This window comes from Electrophorus electricus, chromosome 21 (assembly GCF_041902795.1).
Source record: "Electrophorus electricus isolate QZ-2024a chromosome 21, ASM4190279v1, whole genome shotgun sequence".
Taxonomy (NCBI): Eukaryota; Metazoa; Chordata; class Actinopteri; order Gymnotiformes; family Gymnotidae; genus Electrophorus; species Electrophorus electricus.
The window spans coordinates 19,285,001-19,311,747 of NC_137517.1; the positions used below are offsets into that span (position 1 = coordinate 19,285,001).

Sequence of the window (26,747 nt, forward strand, 5' to 3'; positions counted from 1 at the left end):
AAACCATATTAACATTTGACATTTAAAGCAGCATTGTCATTTTGACCATCAAAAAGCAAACAGTATTTATGATGGTGATAATTATGATGGTGATTATTAAGTATGATTTTATGAAGGTGACTGTTACTTTTTTTCTGTAGGGTGCAGCTCATATGAGATATAAACTCAAATTGCTTTATAGTCCTCAAATGAACACGTTTATTCTCCACAGCATGTGTGTTTGGTTGCTCCCGGACCCTTGGAGTGAGTATCGTCTGTTTTTTCCGTTACGATCCTATTGTGTGAGCTTATCGATATGGTGGTGTGTGAGGAGTGTGTTCTTGGCCCTGATTACAAGTTAAGCATTGTTTACATGTCACTGGTCTCTGTTTATCACTCTAGTGAGAGTAAACACACAAACCTGGAGCCGCTCTCCCCAAGAACACGATGTATCCATAAACACTAAAGCATTTTAGCTCCCACTGCTCATCCCAAAGCGTATTAAAAAATTATCAAGCGCCCCCATACACACACTCGCACGTTTTTCTTCTCCTTTATTCATAAGGAACTTACTGAACACTTACAACATAATGTTCTCAAAGAAAACCAGATTTAAGGAAACCTGGTGTACCGTCACACATCATACCTGTTAAATTTGATTCTGTTAAATATGCTTTTTATGCATTAAAATACCTAAGAGGTCACGACTGTTACAAAGGACAGAGTGTCATTAGTCAACAGAGCTGCGCAGGCACAGAGTTGTTCAGTGTAAACTTTCAAAGCAGAACGTAAAGATGGAAAAGAAACATTTAAATCATGTGTTGGTCTTTTTTCTTTTCTCGTCTTGCGCTGTTTGATCATATTCCAAAAGAAACAATTGGTCCCAGGTTTATGACGCAGGAAAACAAAACTCCTGGGACAACTTTGTTCTTAAACAACATTTTAAAACAGCAGATCGGTTTAAAAAGGAACGTCCAGTGCCCATCCACTAGAAAGAGTTTTACCTCTAGAGTCTTACACTACGGGACCGAGTCAGCGTGTGTGAACGGTCACACCACAGGACCGAGTCTGTGTGTGTGTGTGTGTGTGTGTGTGTGTGTGTGTGTGTGTGTGAACAGTCACCACACAGGACCGAGTCTGTGTGTGTGTGTGTGTGTGTGAACAGTCACCACACAGGACCGAGTCTGTGTGTGTGTGTGTGTGTGTGAACAGTCACCACACAGGACCGAGTCAGCGTGTGTGTGTGTGTGTGTGTGAACAGTCACCACACAGGACCGAGTCAGTGTGTGTGAACGGTCACACCACAGGACCGAATCAGCGTGTGTGTGTGAACAGTCACCACACAGGACCGAATCAGCGTGTGTGTGTGAACAGTCACCACACAGGACCGAGTCAGTGTGTGTGTGTGTGTGTGTGAACAGTCACCACACAGGACAGAGTCAGCGTGTGTGTGTGAACGGTCACACCACAGGACAGAGTCAGCGTGTGTGTGAACGGTCACACCACAGGACCGAGTCAGCGTGTGTGTGAACGGTCACACCACAGGACCGAGTCAGCGTGTGTGTGAACGGTCACCACACAGGACCGAGTCAGCGTGTGTGTGAACGGTCACACCACAGGACCGAGTCAGCGTGTGTGTGAACGGTCACACCACAGGACCGAGTCAGCGTGTGTGTGAACGGTCACACCACAGGACCGAGTCAGCGTGTGTGTGAACGGTCACACCACAGGACCGAGTCAGCGTGTGTGTGAACGGTCACACCACAGGACAGAGTCAGCGTGTGTCTGAACGGTCACCACACAGGACCGAGTCAGCGTGTGTGTGTCTGAACGGTCACCACACAGGACCGAGTCAGCGTGTGTGTGTCTGAACGGTCACCACACAGGACCGAGTCAGCGTGTGTGTGTGTGTCTGAACGGTCACCACACAGGACCGAGTCAGCGTGTGTGTGTCTGAACGGTCACCACACAGGACCGAGTCAGCGTGTGTGTGTGTGTCTGAACGGTCACCACACAGGACCGAGTCAGCGTGTGTGTGTGTGTCTGAACGGTCACCACACAGGACCGAGTCAGCGTGTGTGTGTCTGAACGGTCACCACACAGGACCGAGTCAGCGTGTGTGTGTCTGAACGGTCACCACACAGGACCGAGTCAGCGTGTGTGTGAACGGTCTCCACACAGGTCCGAGTCAGCGTGTGTGTGTGTGTGAATGGTCTCCACACAGGACCGTGTGTGTGTGTGTGTGTGTGTGTGTGTGTGTGTGGGAACAGTATGGCACAATACGACATGCTTGGCACAGAGGAGGATAAATGCATTTACTTAAAAAAAAAAAAAAAAAACCTTCCACAGAAAACTAAATCCCATTGACTGCTCGTGGATGATCAGTAATAATGTGGGTTACACCAGCAAGGGAAAATGTCCAGGGCTTCTCAAGACCACGCCGCTGCCGCCTCAGAAATTCTCAGGAATTCTTGGTGATGTCCAGCGTGTGTGAGCCTGTAGACGGTGTTCTAGAACCTGCAGGTGCTGTTCCAGAACTCCAGCAGGATGTTCTAGAACATGAGCAGCCTATCCCAGGACCCACAGAGACTTTTCTAGATCGCATGGGGGACTTTACTTCGGGGGGGGGGGGGGTGTTCTGGAGCATGCGGTTCCTATCTGATTCTCTAGTGTTCCCAGCACATGGGATTAGTGCTCCTCATGAATATTCACACTTCAGATTACAGGTCAAACGTTTCTAATGCCTCTGCTGCCCCTGCAAGCACAGGTCCGTGAGTCCTTGGTTATTTCCCTAAGCAGGATGTTAAACTGACCATTTCAAAACTAAAGTGAACTTGTGGCAGTTCCATGGCAGGATGAGTCAAGCTCAGTCTAAGCGACCCAAACCGTGTGGTGCTGGCTTCTTCTACATGGGGAAGCTTATTCTCTGATTTGTAATTTAAAGTATTTACATTTATCACTGGTCGTCTGGGCTCGGAGTTGGGCCGCCATGCAGGTGTGTCCGGGCCTCTCTCTGGGTCCCATCCCGGATCCGTGCCAGTGTGTCCGGGCGTCTATCTGGGTTCCGTCCAGTCTCCATGCCGGTGTGTCTGGGCCTCTATCTGGGTCTGTCTCACTCCTCTTCTCACTAAGACCATGACAGTTATCTGACGAGCTGGATCAGGGGAAATCCAGACCTGAGAAACCGCGTCCTTACAGCACACAAAAACGCGCTGGCCGGGACGTAACGTGCTGAGGCTGTCGAGCAGTGCTGTGATGTGATTGGCCGTGGAGCAGTGCTGGGATTGGATTGGCCATTGAGCAGTGCTGTGATGTGATTGGCCATGGAGCACTGCTGGGATATGACTGGCCGTGCTCGACGGGCTGAGCATCTAGGATAATTATGTTGGTTCAGTTATTGTAGTTGGCATAGTAGGTGTAATTGGCGTAGTTGGGTAAAAAGCATAGTTGGGGTAGTTAGGGTAGTTGGCATAGTTGGGGTAGTTGGCGTAGTTGGGGTAATTACTGTAATTGGGGCCCCTGAACATCCAGAGCCTGTAGCTTGTCAGTGCTTGTCAGGTGAAAGGTACCAGTGTCGCACCCACATTACGTAGGTGATCTTGCTGACTGCTTAGACTGGTTACCGCTAGAGGACGAGGTGAGCTCGCTGACTGGTTGCCGATAGAGAACGAGAAAAGCTCGCCGACTGGTTACAGCTAGAGGACGAGGTGAGCTCACTGACTGGTTAGACTGGTTACAGCTAGAGGTCGAGGTGAGCTCGCTGACTGGTTAGACTGGCTACAGCTAGAGGACGAGGTGAGCTCGCTGACTGGTTAGACTGGCTACAGCTAGAGGACGAGGTGAGCTCGCCGACTGGTTAGACTGGTTACAGCTAGAGGACGAGGTGAGCTCGCCGACTGGTTAGACTGGTTACAGCTAGAGGACGAGGTGAGCTCGCTCACTGGTTACAGCTAGAGGACGAGGTGAGCTCGCCGACTAGTTAGACTGGTTACAGCTGGAGGACAAGGTGAGCTCGCCGACTGGTTAGACTGGTTACAGCTGGAGGACAAGGTGAGCTCGCCGACTGGTTAGACTGGTTACAGCTGGAGGACGAGGTGAGCTCGCCGACTGGTTAGACTGGTTACAGCTGGAGGACGAGGTGAGCTCGCTGACTGGTTAGACTGGTTACAGCTAGAGGACGAGGTGAGCTCACTGACTGGTTAGACTGGTTACAGCTAGAGGACGAGGTGAGCTCACTGACTGGTTAGACTGGTTACCACTAGAGGACGAGGTGAGCTCGCTGACTGGTTAGACTGGTTACAGATAGAGGACGAGGTGAGTTCGCTGACTGGTTACAGCTAGAGGACGAGGTGAGCTCGCTGACTGGTTAGACTGGTTACAGATAGAGGACGAGGTGAGCTCGCTGACTGGTTACAGCTAGAGGACGAGGTGAGCTCGCTGACTGGTTAGACTGGTTACAGCTAGAGGACGAGGTGAGCTCACTGACTGGTTAGACTGGTTACAGCTAGAGGACGAGGTGAGCTCACTGACTGGTTAGACTGGTTACCACTAGAGGACGAGGTGAGCTCGCTGACTGGTTAGACTGGTTACAGATAGAGGACGAGGTGAGTTCGCTGACTGGTTACAGCTAGAGGACGAGGTGAGCTCGCTGACTGGTTAGACTGGTTACAGATAGAGGACGAGGTGAGCTCGCTGACTGGTTACAGCTAGAGGACGAGGTGAGCTCGCTGACTGGTTACAGCTAGAGGACGAGGTGAGCTCGCCGACTGGTTAGACTGGTTACCACTAGAGGACGAGGTGAGCTCGCTGACTGGTTAGACTGGTTACAGATAGAGGACGAGGTGAGCTCGCTGACTGGTTACAGCTAGAGGACGAGGTGAGCTCGCTGTCTGGTTAGACTGGTTACAGATAGAGGACGAGGTGAGCTCGCTGACTGGTTACAGCTAGAGGACGAGGTGAGCTCGCTGACTGGTTAGACTGGTTACCACTAGAGGACGAGGTGACCTCGCTGACTGGTTAGACTGGTTACCACTAGAGGACGAGGTGACCTCGCCGACTGGTTACCACTAGAGGACGAGGTGACCTCGCTGACTGGTTAGACTGGTTACCACTAGAGGACGAGGTGACCTCGCCGACTGGTTACCACTAGAGGACGAGGTGACCTCGCCGACTGGTTAGACTGGTTACCACTAGAGGACGAGGTGACCTCGCTGACTGGTTAGACTGGTTACCACTAGAGGACGAGGTGACCTCGCTCCCCATTGGACTACCCAGGACACCACACACATTTCACAGACATACACACCAGTCTGTGTGAGGTAAGAATTAAGAAATTCAGGATTTACAAAGAAGGGTTTCTCTTCTGTGCACTCAGAGCTAATTGCATGCACACAGATTAAACCTGATCCTGGATTAGACAGACTATTTAAAATATTCCACCCCAAAAATGCTGAGCTAAACACTGACCAGGGGCCAGCTCAACACTGACCAGTGTGCATTCACTTAACAGACAAAGACTCATTTGAAATCAGGACTCAGGGGGGCGGGGTCCCCGCTGCCTGAGCAGGACTGGGTACGTTCCTGCGAGCAGGATGCTGGCCCTGCGCGTGTGAGCCATAACAAGGGTGCAAAGCTAATGGCGTTTTAATAAACTAGGTACACAGCACAGATAAATGTGATGCCTACAAACGTATGAAATCAAATGAAATTGAAATCAATATAACACACATCCAGGTTACCAAAAACAACCCAACACATTCATTTTGTAAAGGTGGATTGTACAGTATGTATAGAATCTAATCCATACATTTAAGATATGTTTAAGTTCTACAATTCTCCAAGATTGTTTACATGACTGAGTGTAAAGGGGGAAGGTGCCATGACCAGAGGAGATTAACCAGAGGGGACTGTGGAAATACTCCAGCGTGCACTGGAGGTCCTACAGAACCAGAGCCTGACCGGACCTGACCCTGCGCTCACCACATGTCAGCATGGACCAGGCCCAACCGCAAGTCTGCATCTGTCCACAGGAGGGAGCTGGAAGTGTATGCGTGTAAGTGGGGGGTTAGAAGGGCGGGGGTTTTCTAGCAGGCGCATTTCTTCTGGCTGGCGGGGGCGGAGTCAAGCTGGGCGGTGCTGGCAGCATTCTGGGTGTCGGGGGTGGGCTTTTCCACACACTGCTCCATCCTCTTCATCACCAGGTCCAGCAGTGTGACTACCACCCTATCCACCTGCACACCTGTGGCTGCACTCGTCTCAAAGTAGGGGATTCTGGGAAGGGCAGAAGAGCCAACTGGCAGTAAGAAGGGTTTAGTCCCAAACAGAGCCAGGTATAGTCCCGAACAGAACAGGGTTTAGTCCTGAACACAGCCAGGTATAGCCCCAAACAGAACAGTCCCGAACAGAGCCAGGTATAGTCCCGAGCAGAACAGGGTTTAGTCCCGAGCAGAGCCGGCTTCAGTCCTTAGCTGTTTGAAGCTACAGACCAACCCTAACTAATCCCAGAGCTCAAAAACAAACCACATTTTCAGACAGATTAAGGCTAAAAAACATTGTGTGTTATATTTCATGTGTGAATGTGTTATATTTTATTATGAGATTTAAGATGGAGTGTGTGTGTACGAGTGTGTGTGAGTGTGTGTGTGTGCGTGTGGTCTCACCCATATCTCTCTGCCAGTTCCTTTGCCTGTCTCTCCTGTACCTCTCTCTGGTCTGCCAGATCCGCCTTGTTGCCGACAAGAACGATGTCAGGATTTTCACAGTATGCATTAGCCTGCAGCTGACCTGAGCCAATCAGAGCAATTCACCAATCAGACTGTCAGAATTAAGCCAGCCCACCAATCTCTTTGATTAACACGCCTCCTCTCTCCCCTCTGCAGAACAGAGCTGGACTAATTCTAACCCCAACCCTAACCCTAACTCTAAACCCCAACCCTAACCCTAACTCTAACCCTACACCAACTCTAACCCTACACTAATCCTAACCCTAAATCTAACCCTAAACTAATCCCAACCCTAACCCTACACTAATCCTAACCCTAACCCCAACCCTACACTAACCCTATCCCTAGCCCTACACTAACTCTAACCCCAACCCTACACTAACCCTACACTAACCCTAACCCTAGCCCTACACTAACTCTAACTCTAACACTAACCCTAACACTAACCCTAACGTAACCAGTGTGTATAATGGCAGCTCTAGTCCAGTCTGCTCTAGCTGAACAGAACGGAACGCTGTGAAAACACTTTCCTCAGAGTTTCGTATTTTGTGTTAACTGAGAAGTTATAAATGTACAAAAATGTTATTTCTCCAAAATAAATAAAGAAATAAATGTAACTGATATTTTAATTTTTTGTTTATTAATCAAATGAAGTCTGGTGTTTTGAGAGTGAAATGTCACTCACTCATCCAGTTGCGCACATTGAGGAAACTCTGCTGGCTGGTGAGGTCAAACATGAGCAGAAATCCCATCGCGTCTCGGAAAAACGCCGTCGTCAGGCTCCGGAACCTGGTGTCATGATGACAAGAACGATGACGTCATCAGCCGTGTTTGAAGTGGCTCATGGTCCCTCCTTCTCTGAGCACACACCTACTGCCCTACCGCCCTAATACCCTGGTACCCTACTGCCCTACTGCCCTACTACTCTACTGTCCCACTACCCTACTACCCTACCGCCCTAATACCTCGGTACCCTACTGCCCTACTACCCTACTTCCCCACTACCTACTGCCCTACTACTCTACTGCCCTACTGCCCTACCACCCTAATACCCCGGTACCCTACTGACCTACTGCCCTACTACTCTACTGCCTACTGCCCCACTACCCTACTGCCCTACTACACTACTGCCCTATTACTCTACTGTCCTACTAACCTACTGCCCTACTATCCTACTGCCCTAATACCCAACTGCCCTACTACCCCACTACACTACTGCTCTGCTACCTTACTAACCTACTGCCCCACTGTCCCACTACCCCACTAGCCTACTGCCCTAATACCCCGGTACCCTACTGACCTACTACCCTACTACCCCACTACCTACTGCCCTACTACCCTACTGTCCCACTACCCCACTAGCCTACTGCCCTAGTGCTCTAATACCCTGGTACCCCACTACCCTACTGCCCTGCTACCTTACTGCCCTACTGCCCTGCGACCCTACTTATCTTACCCTATCCTGAGCCTATTATCCTACCCTAATTGTGACTGGAACACCGTATGACACACATCGCATGTGTAACATGCACAGGTGGGAGACAGACGCAAATGCAGAGAGAATTTAATCAAACTAAACGCATCTACAAACCAAACCAAATAAGCCACATGTGAGGAGACTCGGAACAATTTGGAGGGAAACTACAAAGGAGAGCAGGACAAACAAGATCCGAAAAGAATGTCAAAGAGCACACAAAGAACGCAAAATAACCGGCAAACCAGGTAACAAAACACAGGAGAAATGCACTGACCATCTAGAACAGACAAAATCAGAATCCAATAAGGGGATGGAGAACTTTATATCCGTCTATATAAGTTTCTAGCACTTATCATTGTTTAAGATAGACCTTGTGTATTTAGTACTTCTAGGTATCAGCATTCATCCCTGTATTCTACAGTATTCTAGTTCATTGGTATGTTGGACTCTAACCTACTGTACTGTGCTAGGATGTATTCTGTGAGTAAATGACAAAGAACTTTTGTAAGTCGCTCTGGATAAGAGTGTCTGCTAAATGCCATAAATGTAAATGTAAATGTAAATGTAACTAAACAAAGAGGCGGAGAAAACCAAAACTAGGAAGGACATGTAACAAAGACCAAAACAAAACAAAACAAAACACAAAGCATCACCATGGGAACTGGAATGCCAAGGAGGGACTGATTGTGACAGTATGACACACGTGTAACACACATGGTAAGCTGGGCTGAGGGGTCAGTGGTGTCGGGTTGTCATACTTCTGAAGAACAGCAGGTATTTTTGCTAACATGAGCTGAGGTGATTCCTTTGCGTAACCTCCATTCCCACAAATTCAATGCTACAAACATTTTATTATGTTCAGGAAAATATGCAAACTCATTCTGATCTTCAGATATGCATGTCTGTGACTCACCTCAGGTAAGTGTTTGTGGAGGTTAGGCTGTGTTGGTGACTCACATCATGGAAGTGTTGGTGAAAGTTAGATTATGTGTGTGCCTCACCAAAGGGAAATGTTGGTGACGGTTTGTCTGTGTCTGTGACTCAACTCAGGTAAGTGTTGGTGAAGGTTAGACTGTGTCTGTGACTCAACTCAGGTAAGTGTTGGTGAAGGTTAGACTGTGTCTGTGACTCAACTCAGGTAAGTGTTGGTGAAGGTTAGACTGTGTCTGTGACTCAACTCAGGTAAGTGTTGGTGAAGGTTAGACTGTGTCTGTGACTCAACTCAGGTAAGTGTTGGTGAAGGTTAGACTGTGTCTGTGACTCAACTCAGGTAAGTGTTGGTGAAGGTTAGACTGTGTCTGTGACTCAACTCAGGTAAGTGTTGGTGAAGGTTAGACTGTGTCTGTGACTCAACTCAGATAAGTGTTGGTGAAGGTTTGTCTGTGTCTGTGACTCAACTCAGGTAAGTGTTGGTGAAGGTTAGACTGTGTCTGTGACTCAACTCAGGTAAGTGTTGGTGAAGGTTAGACTGTGTCTGTGACTCACCTCAGATAAGTGTTGGTGAAGGTTAGACTGTGTCTGTGACTCAACTCAGGTAAATATTGTGACGGTTAGACTGCGTCTGAGCCTCAACTCAGGTAAATGTTGTGAAGGTTAGACTGTGTCTGCATCTGAGCCTCAACTCAGGTAAGTGTTGGTAAAGGTTAGACTGTCTGACTCAACTCAGGAAAATGTGGGTGAAGGTTTCACTATGTTTGTGCCTCTCAGGTAAGTGTTACTGACTGTGTCAGAGACTCATCTCAGGTAAGTATTCGTGAAATTTACGCTGTGTCTGTGCCTCACCTCAAGTAAGTGTTGGTGAAGGTTAGATTGTGTCTGTGACTCACCTCAGATAAGTGTTGGTGAAGGTTAGACTGCATCTGTAACTCACCTCAGGTAAGTGGTGGTGAAGGTTAGACTGTGTGCCTTTCAGATAAGTGTTGGTGAATGTTTGGCTTTGTGCCTCACCTCAGGCAAGTGTTGGTGAAGGTTAGACTATGTCTGTGACTCAACTCACGTAATTGGTGGTGAATGTTAGACTATGTCTGTGCCTCACCTCAGGTAAGTGTTGGTGAAGGTTAGACTGTGTCTGTGACTCATCTCACATAATTGGTGGTGAAGGTTAGACTGTGTCTGTGACTCACCTCAGGTAAGTGTTGGTGGATATGGTGTGTCTGTAACTCCCCTCAGGTAAGTGTTGGCAAAGGTTAGACTATCTGTGACTCCCCTCAGGTAAGTGTTGGCAAAGGTTAGACTATCTGTGACTCCCCTCAGGTAAGTGTTGGCAAAGGTTAGACTATCTGTGACTCCCCTCAGGTAAGTGTTGGCAAAGGTTAGACTATCTGTGACTCACCCCAGGTAAGGTATGTCTGTACCTCTCAGGTAAAGGAATAAAGGAATGCAATGTTTTGTTTTCGTTCTTAACAGCATCCTGATAATCTATTTGTTTCCTACCAACCACAAACAATGTGATCAGTTGAGATGACCAGAGATCACAGAGCTTCAGGCTCTGCTCCCATGACCCAGTCTGAGTAACCCAGCATGACATTATCGTCATGGTTACAGCCCCCCAGCTCGGCAGGCGTGACATTATCGTCATGGTTACAGCCCCCCAGCTCTGCAGGCGTGACATTATCGTCATGGTTACAGCCCCCCAGCTCTGCAGGTGTGACATTATCGTCATGGTTACACACCCCCTCTCCCGCAGCTCTGCAGATGTGACATTATCGTCATGGTGACCAGGTGTGAGAATATCATCATGGTGAGGTACCTCTCCTGTCCTGCTGTGTCCCACAGCTGCAGATGAACTTTGAATGTCTTCCCCCTGCTTCCATTTGGGCTGTTAGTGCTGTACACCTGGAGTACACACATACACGTACACACACATACACACACACATGTACACGTATACACACACGCACATACACGTACACACATGTACACGTACACACACGCACATGCGTACACACACACACACACACGCACATAAACGTATACACACGTATGTACACATATACACATACACGCACATACACACACGCATACACGTACACACACACGCATACACGTACACACACACGCATACACGTACACACACACACACATGTACACGTACACACACGCATACACACACGCACGTACACACACACACGTACATGTACACACACACACGTACACGTACACACACACACGTACATGTACACACACACACACGTACATGTACACACACACACACACGTACACACACACACACACGTACATGTACACACACGTACATGTATACACACGTACACACACACGCACGTACACACACACACGTACATGTATACACACGTACACACACACGTACATGTATACACACGTACACACACGTACATGTATACACACGTACATGTACACACACGTACATGTACACACACGTACACACACACGTACATGTACACACACGTACACACACACGTACACGTACACACACACACACGTACATGTATACACACGCACACACACGCACACACACACACACACACGTACACACGCATGCATACACACATACACAAACTGAGTTTAAAAGGCCACCTTTCAATCATGACAAGAGCATTAAATGTGTAATACAATTAAAGCCTAATTACCATCTAATTAACACCAAATTGTAACCTAAAACACAAACACCTAATTTTTATTTATTTATTTAAAATTTTATTATTATTTTTTTTATAGTATTCAAGTTCATTGGTATGTTGGACTCTAACCTACTGTACTGTACTAGGATATTCTACGAGTAAACGACAAAGCACTTTGTACGTCGCTCTGGATAAGATCGTCTGCTAAATGTCCTAAATGTAAATGTAATTATCATTACCATTGTTTGTTTGTTTGTGTGTGTGTGTGCTACAACACGCACCGCTACAGGCAAATACTTCATTAGTATTAAGACATGTGCTTTTAAAAATATTCACAGCAGTACAGAGCACACACACACTCACACAGACACACACATATATACACACACTTTATATTACCTTTATATGTTCTCATAATACACACAAACACAATATCTGAGCTGTGTACAGTAGTCAGCATTGACACACAGGGAGTTTGCAGCACTTCCTGCCCCTGGTACATGACTCATTTGAGCTCAGTGTTCTGGTCAGAGTAGTGCATCTCTCTCTCTCTCTCTCTCTGTCTCTGTCTCTCTCTCTCTCTCTATAATGTGTCATGTAAATCTCCACCACTTCCTTAAGGGACCTGGGAGAACAGAAACTCCAGTGGGCAGTTATACTACCAGCGAGAAAGTGAGGAACTAGAGTGTGTGTCTGTGTGCATGGAGCGTACGTGTGTGTACTTCTCTGTAGCTTTTATGATCAACTGTTGCAACATTTCCCACACAATCTCCCTCAACACACACATACACACCCCTTTATGGTGTTAACTTATGAGTCACTTGACGGAAAGCTGTGTTCACTAAAGGCCAGTGGAAGGTCGAACGTTAACCCAACTGACCACTCTCTTTTCCCGGAAGTCGATTCCCACAGTGGTGATGAACTTGGGGTTGAACTTGTTGTCTGTGTAGCGGTACAGGAAGGTGGTCTTGCCCACTCCAGAGTCCCCCAGAGTCAGGAGCTTGATCAGATAGTCGTAGTCTCCATCAGTCATAGTGCTGACAGCGCGTAACCTGCAGAAACACCACCCAAACAATTACTGCCAGGGTAGAACAACCCGTCGCAGGAGCTACAGCTGTGGTGTTGGTTAGATGTGAAATCTGGGGAGTTTCTGTCCCCACCCACGGGTCTCCAAGACTTTGGTTACTGGCACACACACATTAAAAGTCAAAAAGCATTTCTAACCTTGTGCAGATCAGGACTGAGAAAACAAACTCTGTTTAGTAGCACACCAGCATAGACATTCATCACAGGGCTGACAACCAACAGAACACCACAGGGGTGTCTGGACAGGAGTGGAGTGTGTGGACAGGCACACTGGAGTGTGTGGACAGGAGTGGGGTGTGTGGAGGTTTTTATGTTATGTGGGTGCTTCTTGCTTCTGCCACAATTTCTGAGCAGCAGGAAAGGGGGAGGAGCTTATGGGTCTAGACCTGCAGACAGCCAATCAGCTCAAAGAAAAGCTCAAAAACAAGGATGGATTTTGGCCTATGGCTGTGCCCCAGCAGACTCAGTCACCCCGACCTCAAAGGTCATAAGAAGGGTGGGTAGGAGAACCAGGATATTCTCCTGCTGTGTGTGAGTGTGTGTGTGAACCGCTCCACACACATATGTGCTCACATTTAGACATGCTTTGTGTGCTGAAATGCAGATTGTTTTAATCCAAATGCTTGTCTAGCAACAGCACCCAGATCCACCACACGGGAAGCTGCTCCTATCAGACGCTGCACTGCTGGTGCACAAAGAGTATGACAGGGTTCCGGTATTCAGGTACATCAAATTTTCATAAGTGAAAGAGGCCCATAAAAGACTAAAGACGTCAGTTACTAAAAATGAAAATCCCAAATGGAGCCACAACGTCAGAGAAAAAGCTGAAGAAGAAAGCAGAAAAGTCATGTTATAACATCTTAATCCACAAAATCCCATAACACAATCCGCAAAATCCCATAACATAATCCGCAAAATCCCATAACATAATCCACAAAATCCCATAACAATCCAGTAAACTCCACCACACCAGACATTGCTCCTGGCCTGGATGAAGACTGTCCCACCCAATCACATATCTCCCATTCCCATTCAGATATATGACATAAAACTCCATCTGATCTGCTCCCATTCACAGCATCTTCGTGGAAACACTTATATCAGTCTCTGTTGCCACAGAAACAGGAGGCAGTGTTGGTTGCTGGGCATGTGTGCTGTGTGAGGAGAGCCTCAGTTCTACAACTGATAATTTCCAGCAATACCAACCCTTCAGTTGGAACTACATCTCAGGGATTGTGATATGATTATCTAACTCTAACCCCAACCCTAACTCTAACCCCAACCCTAACTCTAACCCTAACCCTAACTCTAACTCTAACCCCAACCCCAACCCTAACTCTAACCCTAACTCTAACCCTAACTCTAACCCTAACCCTAACCCCAACCCTAACCCCAACCCTAACCCCAACCCTAACTCCAACCCCAATCCTAACCCTAACTCTAACCCCAATCCTAACCCTAACTCTAACTCTAACCCCAACCCCAACCCTAACTCTAACTCCAACCCTAACTCCAACCCTAACTCCAACCCTAACTCCAACCCTAACTCCAACCCTAACCCCAACCCTAACTCTAACTCCAACCCTAACTCCAACCCTAACCCCAACCCTAACTCCAACCCTAACTAACTCTAACCCTAACCCTAACTCTAACTCTAACCCCAACCCCAACCCTAACTCTAACCCTAACTCTAACCCTAACCCTAACTCTAACCCTAACTCTAACCCTAACCCCAACCCTAACCCCAACCCTAACTCCAACCCCAATCCTAACCCTAACTCTAACCCCAATCCTAACCCTAACTCTAACTCTAACCCTAACCCCAACCCCAACCCTAACTCTAACTCCAACCCTAACTCCAACCCTAACCCCAACCCTAACTCTAACCCCAATCCTAACTCCAACCCTAACCCCAACCCTAACCCCAATCCCAACCCTAACCCCAACCCTAACTCCAACCCTAACCCTAACCCTAACCCTAACCCTAACCCTAACTCCAACCCTAACTAACTCTAACCCTAAATCTAATCCTAACCCAACTCTGACAAAAGGTTACAGGTAGATATAAAACCAGCAGGTTAGGGTTACATTTATATATAATAGATATAGATTAGATGTAAATATATTAGATGTAGATGTATTAGATGTAGATGTAATAGCTGTATTAAATGTAGATGTATTAGATGTAGATGTAGATATAATAGATGTAGATGTAATAGATGCATTAAATGTGTATGTATTAGCAAACACAGTACCAGACCATTTGAAGAATTTAAAGTGTTAAGACCAATAACCTTCCCCTCACTGAAATACGGCCTGCATGCAGACACTCTGTCTCACACACACACACACACACACACTCAACCTCAGTAGGGAAAAAGTTATCAACAGGCAGAGCCTCTGTGTGAGATCGATGTTACACAGGGACCAAGCCACGAGAGGAAACCCCATGCAGCACATAAGCAACGAAAGCTCAGAGATCATCCGCATTATGCAAATGAGGACATGTCAGATAGGAGGGATTATGCAAATGAGATTAGGCTACCTGTACTCCAGCAGCTTCACTGTTAATGATGGTCAATGTTAATGACAATGGAAACACACACACACACACTAAGGACAATGGACACACACACACACACACACACACACACACACACACACTAATGACAATGGACACACACACACACACACTAAGGACAATGGGGGCACACACACACACACACACACTAATGACAATGGACACACACACACACACTAAGGACAATGGGCACACACACACACACTAAGGACAATGGGCACACACACACACACACACACTAAGGACAATGGACACACACACACTAAAGACAATGGGCACACACACACACACACACACACACACACACTAAGGACAATGGACACACACACACACACACTAAAGACAATGGGCACACACACTAAGGACAATGGACACACACACACACACACACACACACACTAATGACAATGGACACACACACACACACACACACACTAAGGACAATGGGCACACACACACACACACATTAATGACAATGGACACACACACACACACTAAGGACAATGGGCACACACACACACTAAGGACAATGGACACACACACACACACACACACACTAAGGACAATGGACACACACACACTAAAGACAATGGGCACACACACACACACACACACACACACTAAGGACAATGGACACACACACACACACTAAGGACAATGGACACACACACACTAAGGACAATGGGCACACACACACACTAATGACAATGGACACACACACACACACTAAGGACAATGGGCACACACACACACTAAGGACAATGGACACACACACACACACACTAAGGACAATGGACACACACACACTAAAGACAATGGGCACACACACACACACACACACACACACTAATGACAATGGACACACACACACACACACACACACACTAATGACAATGGACACACACACACACACACACACACTAAGGACAATGGACACACACACACACACTAAGGACAATGGACACACACACACACACTAAGGACAATGGGCACACACACACACTAAGGACAATGGACACACACACACACACACACACACTAAGGACAATGGACACACACACACTAAAGACAATGGGCACACACACACACACACACACACTAAGGACAATGGACACACATACACACACACACTAAAGACAATGGGCACACACACACTAAGGACAATGGACACACACACACACTAAAGACAATGGGCGCACACACACACACACACACACTAAGGACAATGGACACACGTGCGCACACACACTCAATATCCACACACACTCACAGTCATACACACAAACATGCATATTCAATACAATGACTGATGCTTAAGACGTAACTCAATAAACAGAAACAATGTACTGACAGAATCCTTTGACAGACTCTGACAGTCTCTCTCTGATAGTATCTCTCTCTGACAGTCTCTCTCTCACTGACAGTTTGTCTATGACAGTCTCTGTCTAACACTAGACTGTCTATGACAGTCTTTGGTCCCATTGATCCAGATCCTTTAATCCTTAACCCTCAATTGCTCAAGTTGTACTCAGTCATAATTGTAAGTTGCTTTGGATAAAAGCGTCAGCTAAATGCTATAAAAAATGTAAATGTAGTCCTTAACCTAGTCCTAAACCTTTAGTGCTAACTCTAGCAGGACAGATCGTCTTCCCAGACAGCGGTGCCCCCAGTGGTAGCTCAGTGGTTAAGGTACATGAATTAATCATAAGTTACCCACCACTGCCAGGTTTCCACAGCTGGGCCGCTGACCAAGACCCTTAACCCTTAACAGTGCTCAAAAATGAACCAAAAACTGTCTGCACCCTCTTTGATCTGCTCCTAAACCAAACTACCAAACTGCTTCCGGGATTAATTCTTTCAGCACAGCCCTAGAGTCAGAACATGGGCGGGGCTGCTGAGGGAGTGGGCGGAGCTGGTGGTGAGGGAGGGGTCTACACCACCATGTCAGCCATGTTTGAGGAAACAACAACAAACAACAACAATGCTCACATAACAGACGCCCTCTTTTACGTGAGTGGTGTTGACGTCAGACTCTTATCGGTTTTGGTGTCATCACAGTCCTCATTCTGCCCCGCTGTCTGACAGCCTTGGTTTTCTCAAACTCCCAGTCTGTGCTGTCCTGTCATGTCCCGTCACAGGACCTACAGCAGTGACCTCAGGGTCTGTGTCCACGTCCAAGTCCCCACAGGATCTTACGAAGCATCTTATCTGCCTGCACTGCTACGCCCCACTCAGGACGGCTGAGCAGTGGTCAGCCCAAAATGTGAGTGGGTGACTGTTGTTCTGTTTTTCTGTTCTGTCTCTCTCTCTCTCTCTCTCTCTCTCTCTCTTTCTCTCCCTCCATTCTCTCACTCCCTCTCCCTTCATTCTCTCTCCACTCTCTCTCTCGCCCTCCATTCTCTCCCTCCTTCCATTTTCTCTCTCTCCCTCCATTCTCTCTCTCTCTCTCTCTCTCTCTCTCTCACTTTCTTAATTTCACAATCATTGCAGATTTCTCTCTCAACCTGCAGCCATGAAAAACAACTATACAACACACACAGACACACATACACATGCGTCACTCTCTGTGTGCAGATTGGTGTTTAACCTTGTACTCTAGCCCACATCTTCTAACAGAAGGTAAGTGTGAAGTGGGTCTGTCTCTCACACACACACACACTCGCGCGCACACACACACACACACACACACACACACACACACCTCGCGTACACACACTCGCGCACACACACACACACACACACACACATACACACACACACAAACACACACTAAACAAATCTCATCCTGTTTTTTTAAGGTAAAAACCCAGAAAATAGCCTTTTACCAGTGTTGTTGAGAAATGTGGTTACACAAAGGGAGTAAAAATCACTACTCTCTCACACACACACACACACACAAACGCACACGCGCGCGCACACAGGTTGCCTGGTGACACGGAGCACGTCACACAGGGAGGTGATTATGACTGACGTGTAATCTGCTGTCTCCTTCTACATCATGTAGAGTAAAGGTGTAAACAGTGTGGACATGAGGTGCAGAGCAGAGTGTGTGTGGCGGGGCAGAAATCAGGCAAATTAGCAGTACAGTCTGAGTGCTCAGAAGAAAAATTCAGTTCAGGTCCAACTGGAATCTGGATCCAGCACAGCTCAAACACACACGCACACACACAGAGTTTTCATACAGAACCAGTGAGACCAGTGCTGTTATAGTACAGATGTTATCATTTGTCCCTGTAGAAGCATACACACAACACCGACGAGTCTGTGTCACCACGGCGACGACCTCAGTCTGGAGCAAAATGTGAAATGTGAAAATACCAGGAGGTTGAAGAGAGTGTGAGAGAGAGGCGTTGTGGGGGGTGTTTACATCTCAGACAGTATGACTGTGTAAAACATCAATGTAAACACTCACACCCACATAAACACACGTTTTAAAACCCTGGTGCTCCCCTACAAAGCCAAAAATGGACCAGCCCATCCACACATGATGGCAAAGGTCAAAGCCCGGTCCGTACCTTCAGTACTTCCAACCTCAAGCATGGAGACGATTCTCTGTCCTGCTCCCAGATAGTGGAACGAACTTCCACCGGCTGTCTGGACAGCAGAGTCCCTTCCAGTCTTCAAACGCAGACTGTCTATTTGTGGAATATTTAAATGATCACTGACCATGCTCCTATGCTGACTAACAAACTCTAGTAGTTATTGTTTATTACACTAATCACTGTCTGTTATAGTGCTTATATGTGTTTGTACTTCTAGTCATCAGCAGTGATCCCTGTATTCTACAGTATTCTAGTTCATTGGTAGAGGGGAGGGGAGGGGGAGAGAGAGAGGGGGGGAGGGAGAGAGAGAGAGGGGGGGAGGGGAGGGGGAGAGAGAGAGGGGGGGAGGGGAGGGGGAGAGAGAGAGGGGAGGGAGGAGAGAGGGGAGGGGGAGGGGAGGGGAGAGGGGAGGGGTAAAGGAGACAAGAAGAGGGTGCGGATGACCTCAGGTGACCAGCTTGCGGTCAAGCCGTCATGTCATGATTGATAGGCAGAGACGTTGCTTTGGGTGCCTGAAGGCAGAAAGGCTCCAGTATCTAACACTCCCCCCTTTGATTCACATATCAGTATATAAACCTTTCTCATACACAGGTACCAAGGCAACATTAGCATGATTAATCACAGAGGTAGAAATGCGAGTTATGAAAGAAGACAGCAGTGACAATAAACAGGGGCCACAAACAAGAATCAACACAATAATCAAGATTATGGGCGAACACGTTTATGAGTCAAGATCTCCAAGAGCCAACAAAGGCTGACAAGGCCCGTCAGCCAACTGAACCAAGAATCATCAGCAGGTGGAGGCTCAGCAATAGCGGCCTTCGTGGGCGAAATGATGTCAGTAATGTTGTTATAGTAACTAGGGATGTTGAAGCAAACAGGAAACTGACCAATTTGGAGCATATGCTGGAATCTACGTGACTCTTTTAAACTGGCCAATTAGTTTACATTCAAATATTTATGAAGCTGAGCTCCATACAGATAAAAGAATTTCATTAACACTACACAATAAATTAGGTTCATATCACACTTAATTAAAAATCCATAAAAGTTATCTTAAAAATACACATCACTGTAGGAAAATACACAGACAGGCCCAGAGAGAGAGACACAGAGAGAGAGATTGAGGGTCTTGGGACCACTAGCATTTGTAAATATTCCTCTCCAACATGATTTGGAGATTAACATATGAAACCAGTAAAAGAGTATTAAAGAGAGAGGGAGAGAGAGAGAGAGAGAGAGGGGGAGAGAAAGAGAGGGGGGAGAGAGAGAGGGAGAGAAAGAGAGGGGGGAGAGAGGGGGAGAGGGGGAGAGGGGGAGAGAGGGGGAGAGGGGGAGAGAGGGAGAGGGAGGGAGAGAGAAAGAGAGGGGGGAGAGAGGGAGAGAGAGGGGGAGAGAAAGAGGGGGGGAGAGAGAGAGGGGGAGAGAGAGAGGGGGGAGAGAGAGAGGGGGAGAGAAAGAGAGGGGGGAGAGAGAGGGAGAGGGGGAGAGTTGAGAAAAAAAAGGTGAATGAAACAATACGAAGAGTGAATAGACGAGAAACAGTCATATTGTACAAATGTGTGAGTGTGTGTGAGAGTGTGTATGTATGTGTGAGTGTGTATGTATATATATATATATATATATATATATATATATATATATATATATATATATATATATATATATATATATATATATATATATATATATATGTGTGTGTGTGTGTGTGTGTGTGTGTGTGTGTGTGTGTGTGTTCCCAGTTAACACATCACACCAGGAGTGACTTCCTACCAGTTAACACATCACACCAGGAGTGACTTCCTACCAGTTAACACTTGCTGCCTCACTATGGGGTCCATGTTCCATATTTGTCAGACGCTCTTCATCATAGAGAATGTACCCAAACAGGTGCTGAGCCCTGTCCCCCATCACTTGGTACAGTCTGATGTCCCCATGCCAAACCAAAATATATTTTCCATTCTTTTGGATATGATGAACTGAATGTGAATCACTGTTTCATATTTTGTCACACTGTATGATGTCTTGAGAATGTTCTCACAGTCAGAATGAATCTTACCTGGAAATGTCAGATATGGTCAAAATCTCTGAAGTAACCCTCATTATCTGAACATATCCAATGCTTGTGGAAACATGAAAGAAATTTCACAATGCCAAACTTAACGATACACCGTGAAAGTTGCCAGCTCTTGTTTAGCTGCAACAGATTGTGAACTAAAGAGCAGAATTCAGGGGGAATGTATCACAATTTAAGGTAAGATATATCAGGAACTTAAGTTCAGGCCACAAACACCAGGAGGATGAGGAGAAACTCTTCATTTCTGAATCTGTATGTGACCTGTGAAAGCTCCACCCCCACCCCCTTATACCTGACAGCATCTGATTTGATTACGCTAAACGTATTGGCATAACATCTCGCCTATTACCATGGCAACAGATATCCTGTCATGCGAGCATCCATACATCTCTATGCCTCCAGCTCTGCGTGAGAAGCAGGTCTGGTGTTAGAGATTACAGGAAGTATATATAGCATGCACTCACACACGTGCGCAAATATACACACATAAATGGAGAAGTCATACACACCCACATAAACGCAGTTCACATTACACAATCATGGGCCACGCATAAAAGCTAGAGGAGAACCTTTGATCATATGCTGAAGGTCTTCAGTGTGTGTGTGTGTGGTGGGGGGGGGGTCTTTGGAGTTAGGACGTTTGGGTGTAAACAGTAGGGTTAGGGTTAGGACGTCTGTTTGGGTGTATACAGTAGGGTTAGGGTTAGGGTGTATACAGTAGGGTTAGGGTTAGGGTGTATACAGTAGGGTTAGGGTTAGGATGTCTGGGTGTGTACAGTAGAGTTAGGTTAGGACGTCTGTTTGGGTGTATACAGTAGGGTTAGGGTTAGGGTGTATACAGTAGGGTTAGGGTTAGGATGTCTGGGTGTGTACAGTAGAGTTAGGGTTAGGGTTAGGTTAGGATTAGGTTTAGAGTTAGGTTAGGGTTAGGGTGTATACAGTAGGGTTAGGGTTAGGGTGTACACAGTAGGGTTAGGGAGTCTGGGTGTGTACAGTAGGGTTAGGGTTAGGGAGTCTGGGTGTGTACAGTAGGGTTAGGGTTAGGAGGTCTGTTTGGGTGTATACAGTAGGGTTAGGGTTAGGGTGTATACAGTAGGGTTAGGGTTAGGATGTCTGGGTGTGTACAGTAGAGTTAGGGTTAGGGTTAGGTTAGGATTAGGTTTAGAGTTAGGTTAGGGTTAGGGTGTATACAGTAGGGTTAGGGTTAGGGTGTATACAGTAGGGTTAGGGAGTCTGGGTGTGTACAGTAGGGTTAGGGTTAGGATGTCTGGGTGTGTACAGTAGAGTTAGGGTTAGGAGGTCTGTTTGGGTGTATACAGTAGGGTTAGGGTTAGGGTGTCTGCTTCGGTGTGTATAGTAGCGTTAGGGTTAGGGTGTATACAGTAGGGTTAAGGTGTCTGGGTGTGTACAGTAGGGTTAGGGTTAGGGTTAGGTTTGGGGTTAGGGTGTATACAGTAGGGTTAGGGAGTCTGGGTGTGTACAGTAGGGTTAGGGTTAGGTTTAGGGTTAGGGTGTATACAGTAGGGTTAGGGAGTCTGGGTGTGTACAGTAGGGTTAGGGTTAGGGTGTGTACAGTAGGGTTAGGGTTAGGGTGTGTACAGTAGGGTTAGGGTATATACAGTAGGGTTAGGGAGTCTGGGTGTGTACAGTAGGGTTAGGGTTAGGGCGTCTGCTTGGGTGTGTATAGTAGCGTTAGGGTTAGGGTGTCTGGGTGTATACAGTAGGGTTAGGGTTAGGGAGTCTGGGTGTATACAGTAGGGTTAGGGAGTCTGGGTGTATACAGTAGGGTTAGGGTTAGGGTGTATACAATAGGGTTAGGGTTAGGGTGTATACAGTAGGGTTAGGGTTAGGGTGTATACAGTAGGGTTAGGGTTAGGGCGTCTGCTTGGGTGTGTATAGTAGCGTTAGGGTTAGGGCGTCTGGGTGTATACAGTAGGGTTAGGGCGTCTGGGTGTATACAGTAGGGTTAGGGAGTCTGGGTGTATACAGTAGGGTTAGGGCGTCTGGGTGTATACAATAGGGTTAGGGTTAGGGTGTATACAGTAGGGTTAGGGTGTATACAGTAGGGTTAGGGAGTCTGGGTGTATACAGTAGGGTTAGGGCGTCTGCTTGGGTGTGTATAGTAGCGTTAGGGTTAGGGCATCTGGGTGTATACAGTAGGGTTAGGGAGTCTGGGTGTATACAGTAGGGTTAGGGTTAGGGTATATACAGTAGGGTTAGGGTTAGGGCGTCTGGGTGTATACAATAGGGTTAGGGTTAGGGTGTATACAATAGGGTTAGGGTTAGGGTGTATACAATAGGGTTAGGGTGTATACAGTAGGGTTAGGGCGTCTGGGTGTATACAATAGGGTTAGGGTTAGGGTGTATACAGTAGGGTTAGGGTTAGGGTGTATACAGTAGGGTTAGGGTTAGGGTGTATACAGTAGGGTTAGGGAGTCTGGGTGTATACAGTAGGGTTAGGGTTAGGGTGTATACAGTAGGGTTAGGGTTAGGGCATTTGAGATACTGCAAAAGTTTATAACAATGCATTCACATGCAAATCGCTTTTTAAAAAGCTATTATGAATAAGCGAAAATGAATACATTGCATTTACCGCAGAACATCATATTATAGCAATACACACAAACATACACACACAAACACAAACACACACAAACACACACAGACACCCCTCCTTTGCTCCCTCTGGTAATCTACAACTCACTGAACAATATCCCTACCCCAACAAACACCAAATTAATCCAATAAATCTTCCTAATACCTCTCCAGATGACCAATAAAGTTTCCAGAAGGTTCCCTGGGGGCCGTCGATGAGACCCCATTGCATACGGACACATGCAGTTTATAATCCAGTCACTTATAACCCAGCTCATAACCCAGGTCACTTATAATGCAGCTCATAACCCAGTCACTTCTAACCCAGCTCATAACCCAGGTCACTTCTAACCCAGCTCATAACCCAGGTCACTTCTAACCCAGCTCATAACCCAAGTCACTTATAACGCAGCTCATAACCCAGGTCACTTATAACGCAGCTCATAACCCAGGTCACTTATAACCCAGATCATAACCCAGTCACTTATAACCCATCTCATAACTGTCTCTTATAACCCAGCTCATAACCCAGACACTTATAACCCAGCTCATAACCCAGGTCACTTATAAACCAGATCATAACCCAGTCACTTATAACCCAGCTCATAACCCAGTCTCTTATAACCCAGCTCATAACCCAGTCTCTTATAACCCAGCTCATAACCCAGTCACTTATAACCCATTTTATAACCCAGTCATTTATAACCCAGCTCATAATCCAGTCTCTTATAACCCAGCTCATAACCCAGTCACTTATAACCCAGCTAATAACCCAGTCATTTATAACCTAGTCTCTTATAACCCAGTTCATAACCCAGTCACTTATAACCCAGCTCATAACCCAGTCACTTATAACCCATTTTATAACCCAGTCATTCATAACCCAGCTCATAACCTAGTCTCTTATAACCCAGCTCATAACCCAGTCACTTATACCCCAACTCATAACCCAGTCACTTATAACCCAGCTAATAACCCAGTCATTTATAACCTAGTCTCTTATAACCCAGTTCATAACCCAGTCACTTATAACCCAGTTCATAGCCCAGTCATTTATAACCCAGCTCATAGCCCAGTCACTTATAACCCATTTTATAACCCAGTCATTCATAACCCAGCTCATAACCTAGTCTCTTATAACCCAGCTCATAACCCAGTCACTTATAACCCAGTTCATAGCCCAGTCATTTATAACCCAGTTCATAGCCCAGTCATTTATAACCCAGCTCATAACCCAGTCACTTATACCCCAACTCATAATCCAGTCTCTTATAACCCAGCTCATAACCCAGTCATTTATAACCTAGTCTCTTATAACCCAGCTCATAACCCAGTCACTTATAACCCATTTTATAACCCAGTTATTCATAACCCAGCTCATAACCTAGTCTCTTATAACCCAGCTCATAACCCAGTCACTTATAACCCAGTTCATAGCCCAGTCATTTATAACCCAGCTCATAACCCAGTCACTTATACCCCAACTCATAATCCAGTCTCTTATAACCCAGCTCATAACCCTGTCTCTTATAACCCAGCTCCTAATCCAGTCATATATAACCCAGTCATTTATAACCCAGTCATTTATATCCTAGCTCATAAAACAATCATTTATAACAAACCCATTTAGAATTCTGGAATAGCGCCTATAATGAGGTTCTTAGATTAAGGGGTTAATTGTAGATGATGTGGAGAATAATTCATTCCTCACAGGCTGTATCATGTGATCTTCAGGCTCAGGCTACTCTGAGCCGTAGAAACAGTAAGGGCTTCCAGGACAGAAGGCCAAGTTGTCTGTCACATCAGCCAATTCGTAAAGTCCTCCCTGAACACAGCCTAATCCCTCCCTAACCACACCCTCATCCCGCCCTAACCACACCCTCATCCCGCCCTAACCACACCCTCATCCTGCCTAACCACACCCTAATCCCTCCCTAACCATGCCCTCATCCCTCCCTAACCACACCCTCATCCCGCCCTAACCACACCCCAATCCCTCCCTAACCAAGCCCTAATCCCTCCCTAACCACGTCCTCATCCCTCCCTAACCACACCCTCATCCTGCCCTAACCACACCCTCATCCTGCCTAACCACGCCCTCATCCCTCCCTAACCACGCCCTCATCCCTCCCTAACCACGCCCTCATCCCTCCCTAACCACACCCTCATCCCGCCCTAACCACACCCTCATCCCTCCCTAACCACGCCCTCATCCCTCCCTAACCACACCCTCATCCCGCCCTAACCACACCCCAATCCCTCCCTAACCACACCCTAATCCCTCCCTAACCACGCCCTAATCCCACTTTAACCATGCCCTAATCCGCCTAACCACACCCTAATCCCTCCCTAACCACGCCCTTAGCACTTAGTTCCATGGAGCCCGTTTAAAGATCTTGGCTGTGCAGTGTTGCAGCAAGCCCATGGCTCTGTGGTATCTTAGACGTTTCTTCTGTATCTCCATGGTAGCAGGTCAGTAGGGAGGCTGGCTAATGGTTTCCCTCATAGGGAGATACAAACTCAGCAAAATGTATGTGACCAGGGCATGCTTACCACTACACCATGTAATGAGCCGGAGAAAGCCAGATACACAGGAAAGAGAGAGCGAGAGAAGAGAGAGAGAAGAGAGGGAGAGAAGAGACGAGAGAAGAGGGATTATATTAACAGAAATAAATGAAGCAGGAGGGTGTTCACACTAACTCAGACTCCTGCCACTTCTGAGGATTGTCAGTACCATTAATTATTTACAACGAGCAGTTAGCAGTTAGCAGTTAGCTCTCTGGCCTGCTCCAGGATGACGACTCCAGCGGCATGTCGCAGAGATTAGAACTTCTGAGGGAATTAGCCATGATGCTGAAAACACTGTTAGCCATCACCAAACCATCCATCACTGAAAAGGCCATTAGCCATCACCAGTTTATATTTTATATTTTAGGTCAAAGCCCCGGGTCTTCAAAACAACAGCGGTGTGTTGGGCTGTTCAGGTCTCAGACCTCATCTCAGTTGAAGTCTCAGAGTTGTAGAGTTGTAAAGGCACAGAGCCTGACCTAACCAGTCAACAGTGAGCACTAGTCCGGTCTCATGCTAGT

The 26,747-nt window shown here is 46.8% G+C and overlaps 1 protein-coding gene across 2 annotated transcripts in view; it reads right to left on the minus strand.

Moving 5' to 3' along the window:
• Positions 1 to 516: 516 nt before the first annotated feature.
• rab27b (RAB27B, member RAS oncogene family) overlaps positions 517 to 26,747 on the minus strand; it is a 30,950-nt gene continuing 4,719 nt past the window's right edge. For both annotated transcript variants that reach the window (XM_027032281.3, XM_027032280.3), the window contains exons 2-6: positions 12,658 to 12,829; positions 10,928 to 11,013; positions 7,387 to 7,490; positions 6,639 to 6,762; positions 517 to 6,249 (exon numbers count right to left, since the gene is read on the minus strand). In XM_027032281.3, coding sequence (XP_026888082.2) covers positions 6,063 to 6,249; positions 6,639 to 6,762; positions 7,387 to 7,490; positions 10,928 to 11,013; positions 12,658 to 12,829 — 673 coding nt within the window. In that variant the 3' untranslated portion in view covers positions 517 to 6,062. The remainder of the gene's footprint in view (positions 6,250 to 6,638; positions 6,763 to 7,386; positions 7,491 to 10,927; positions 11,014 to 12,657; positions 12,830 to 26,747) is intronic.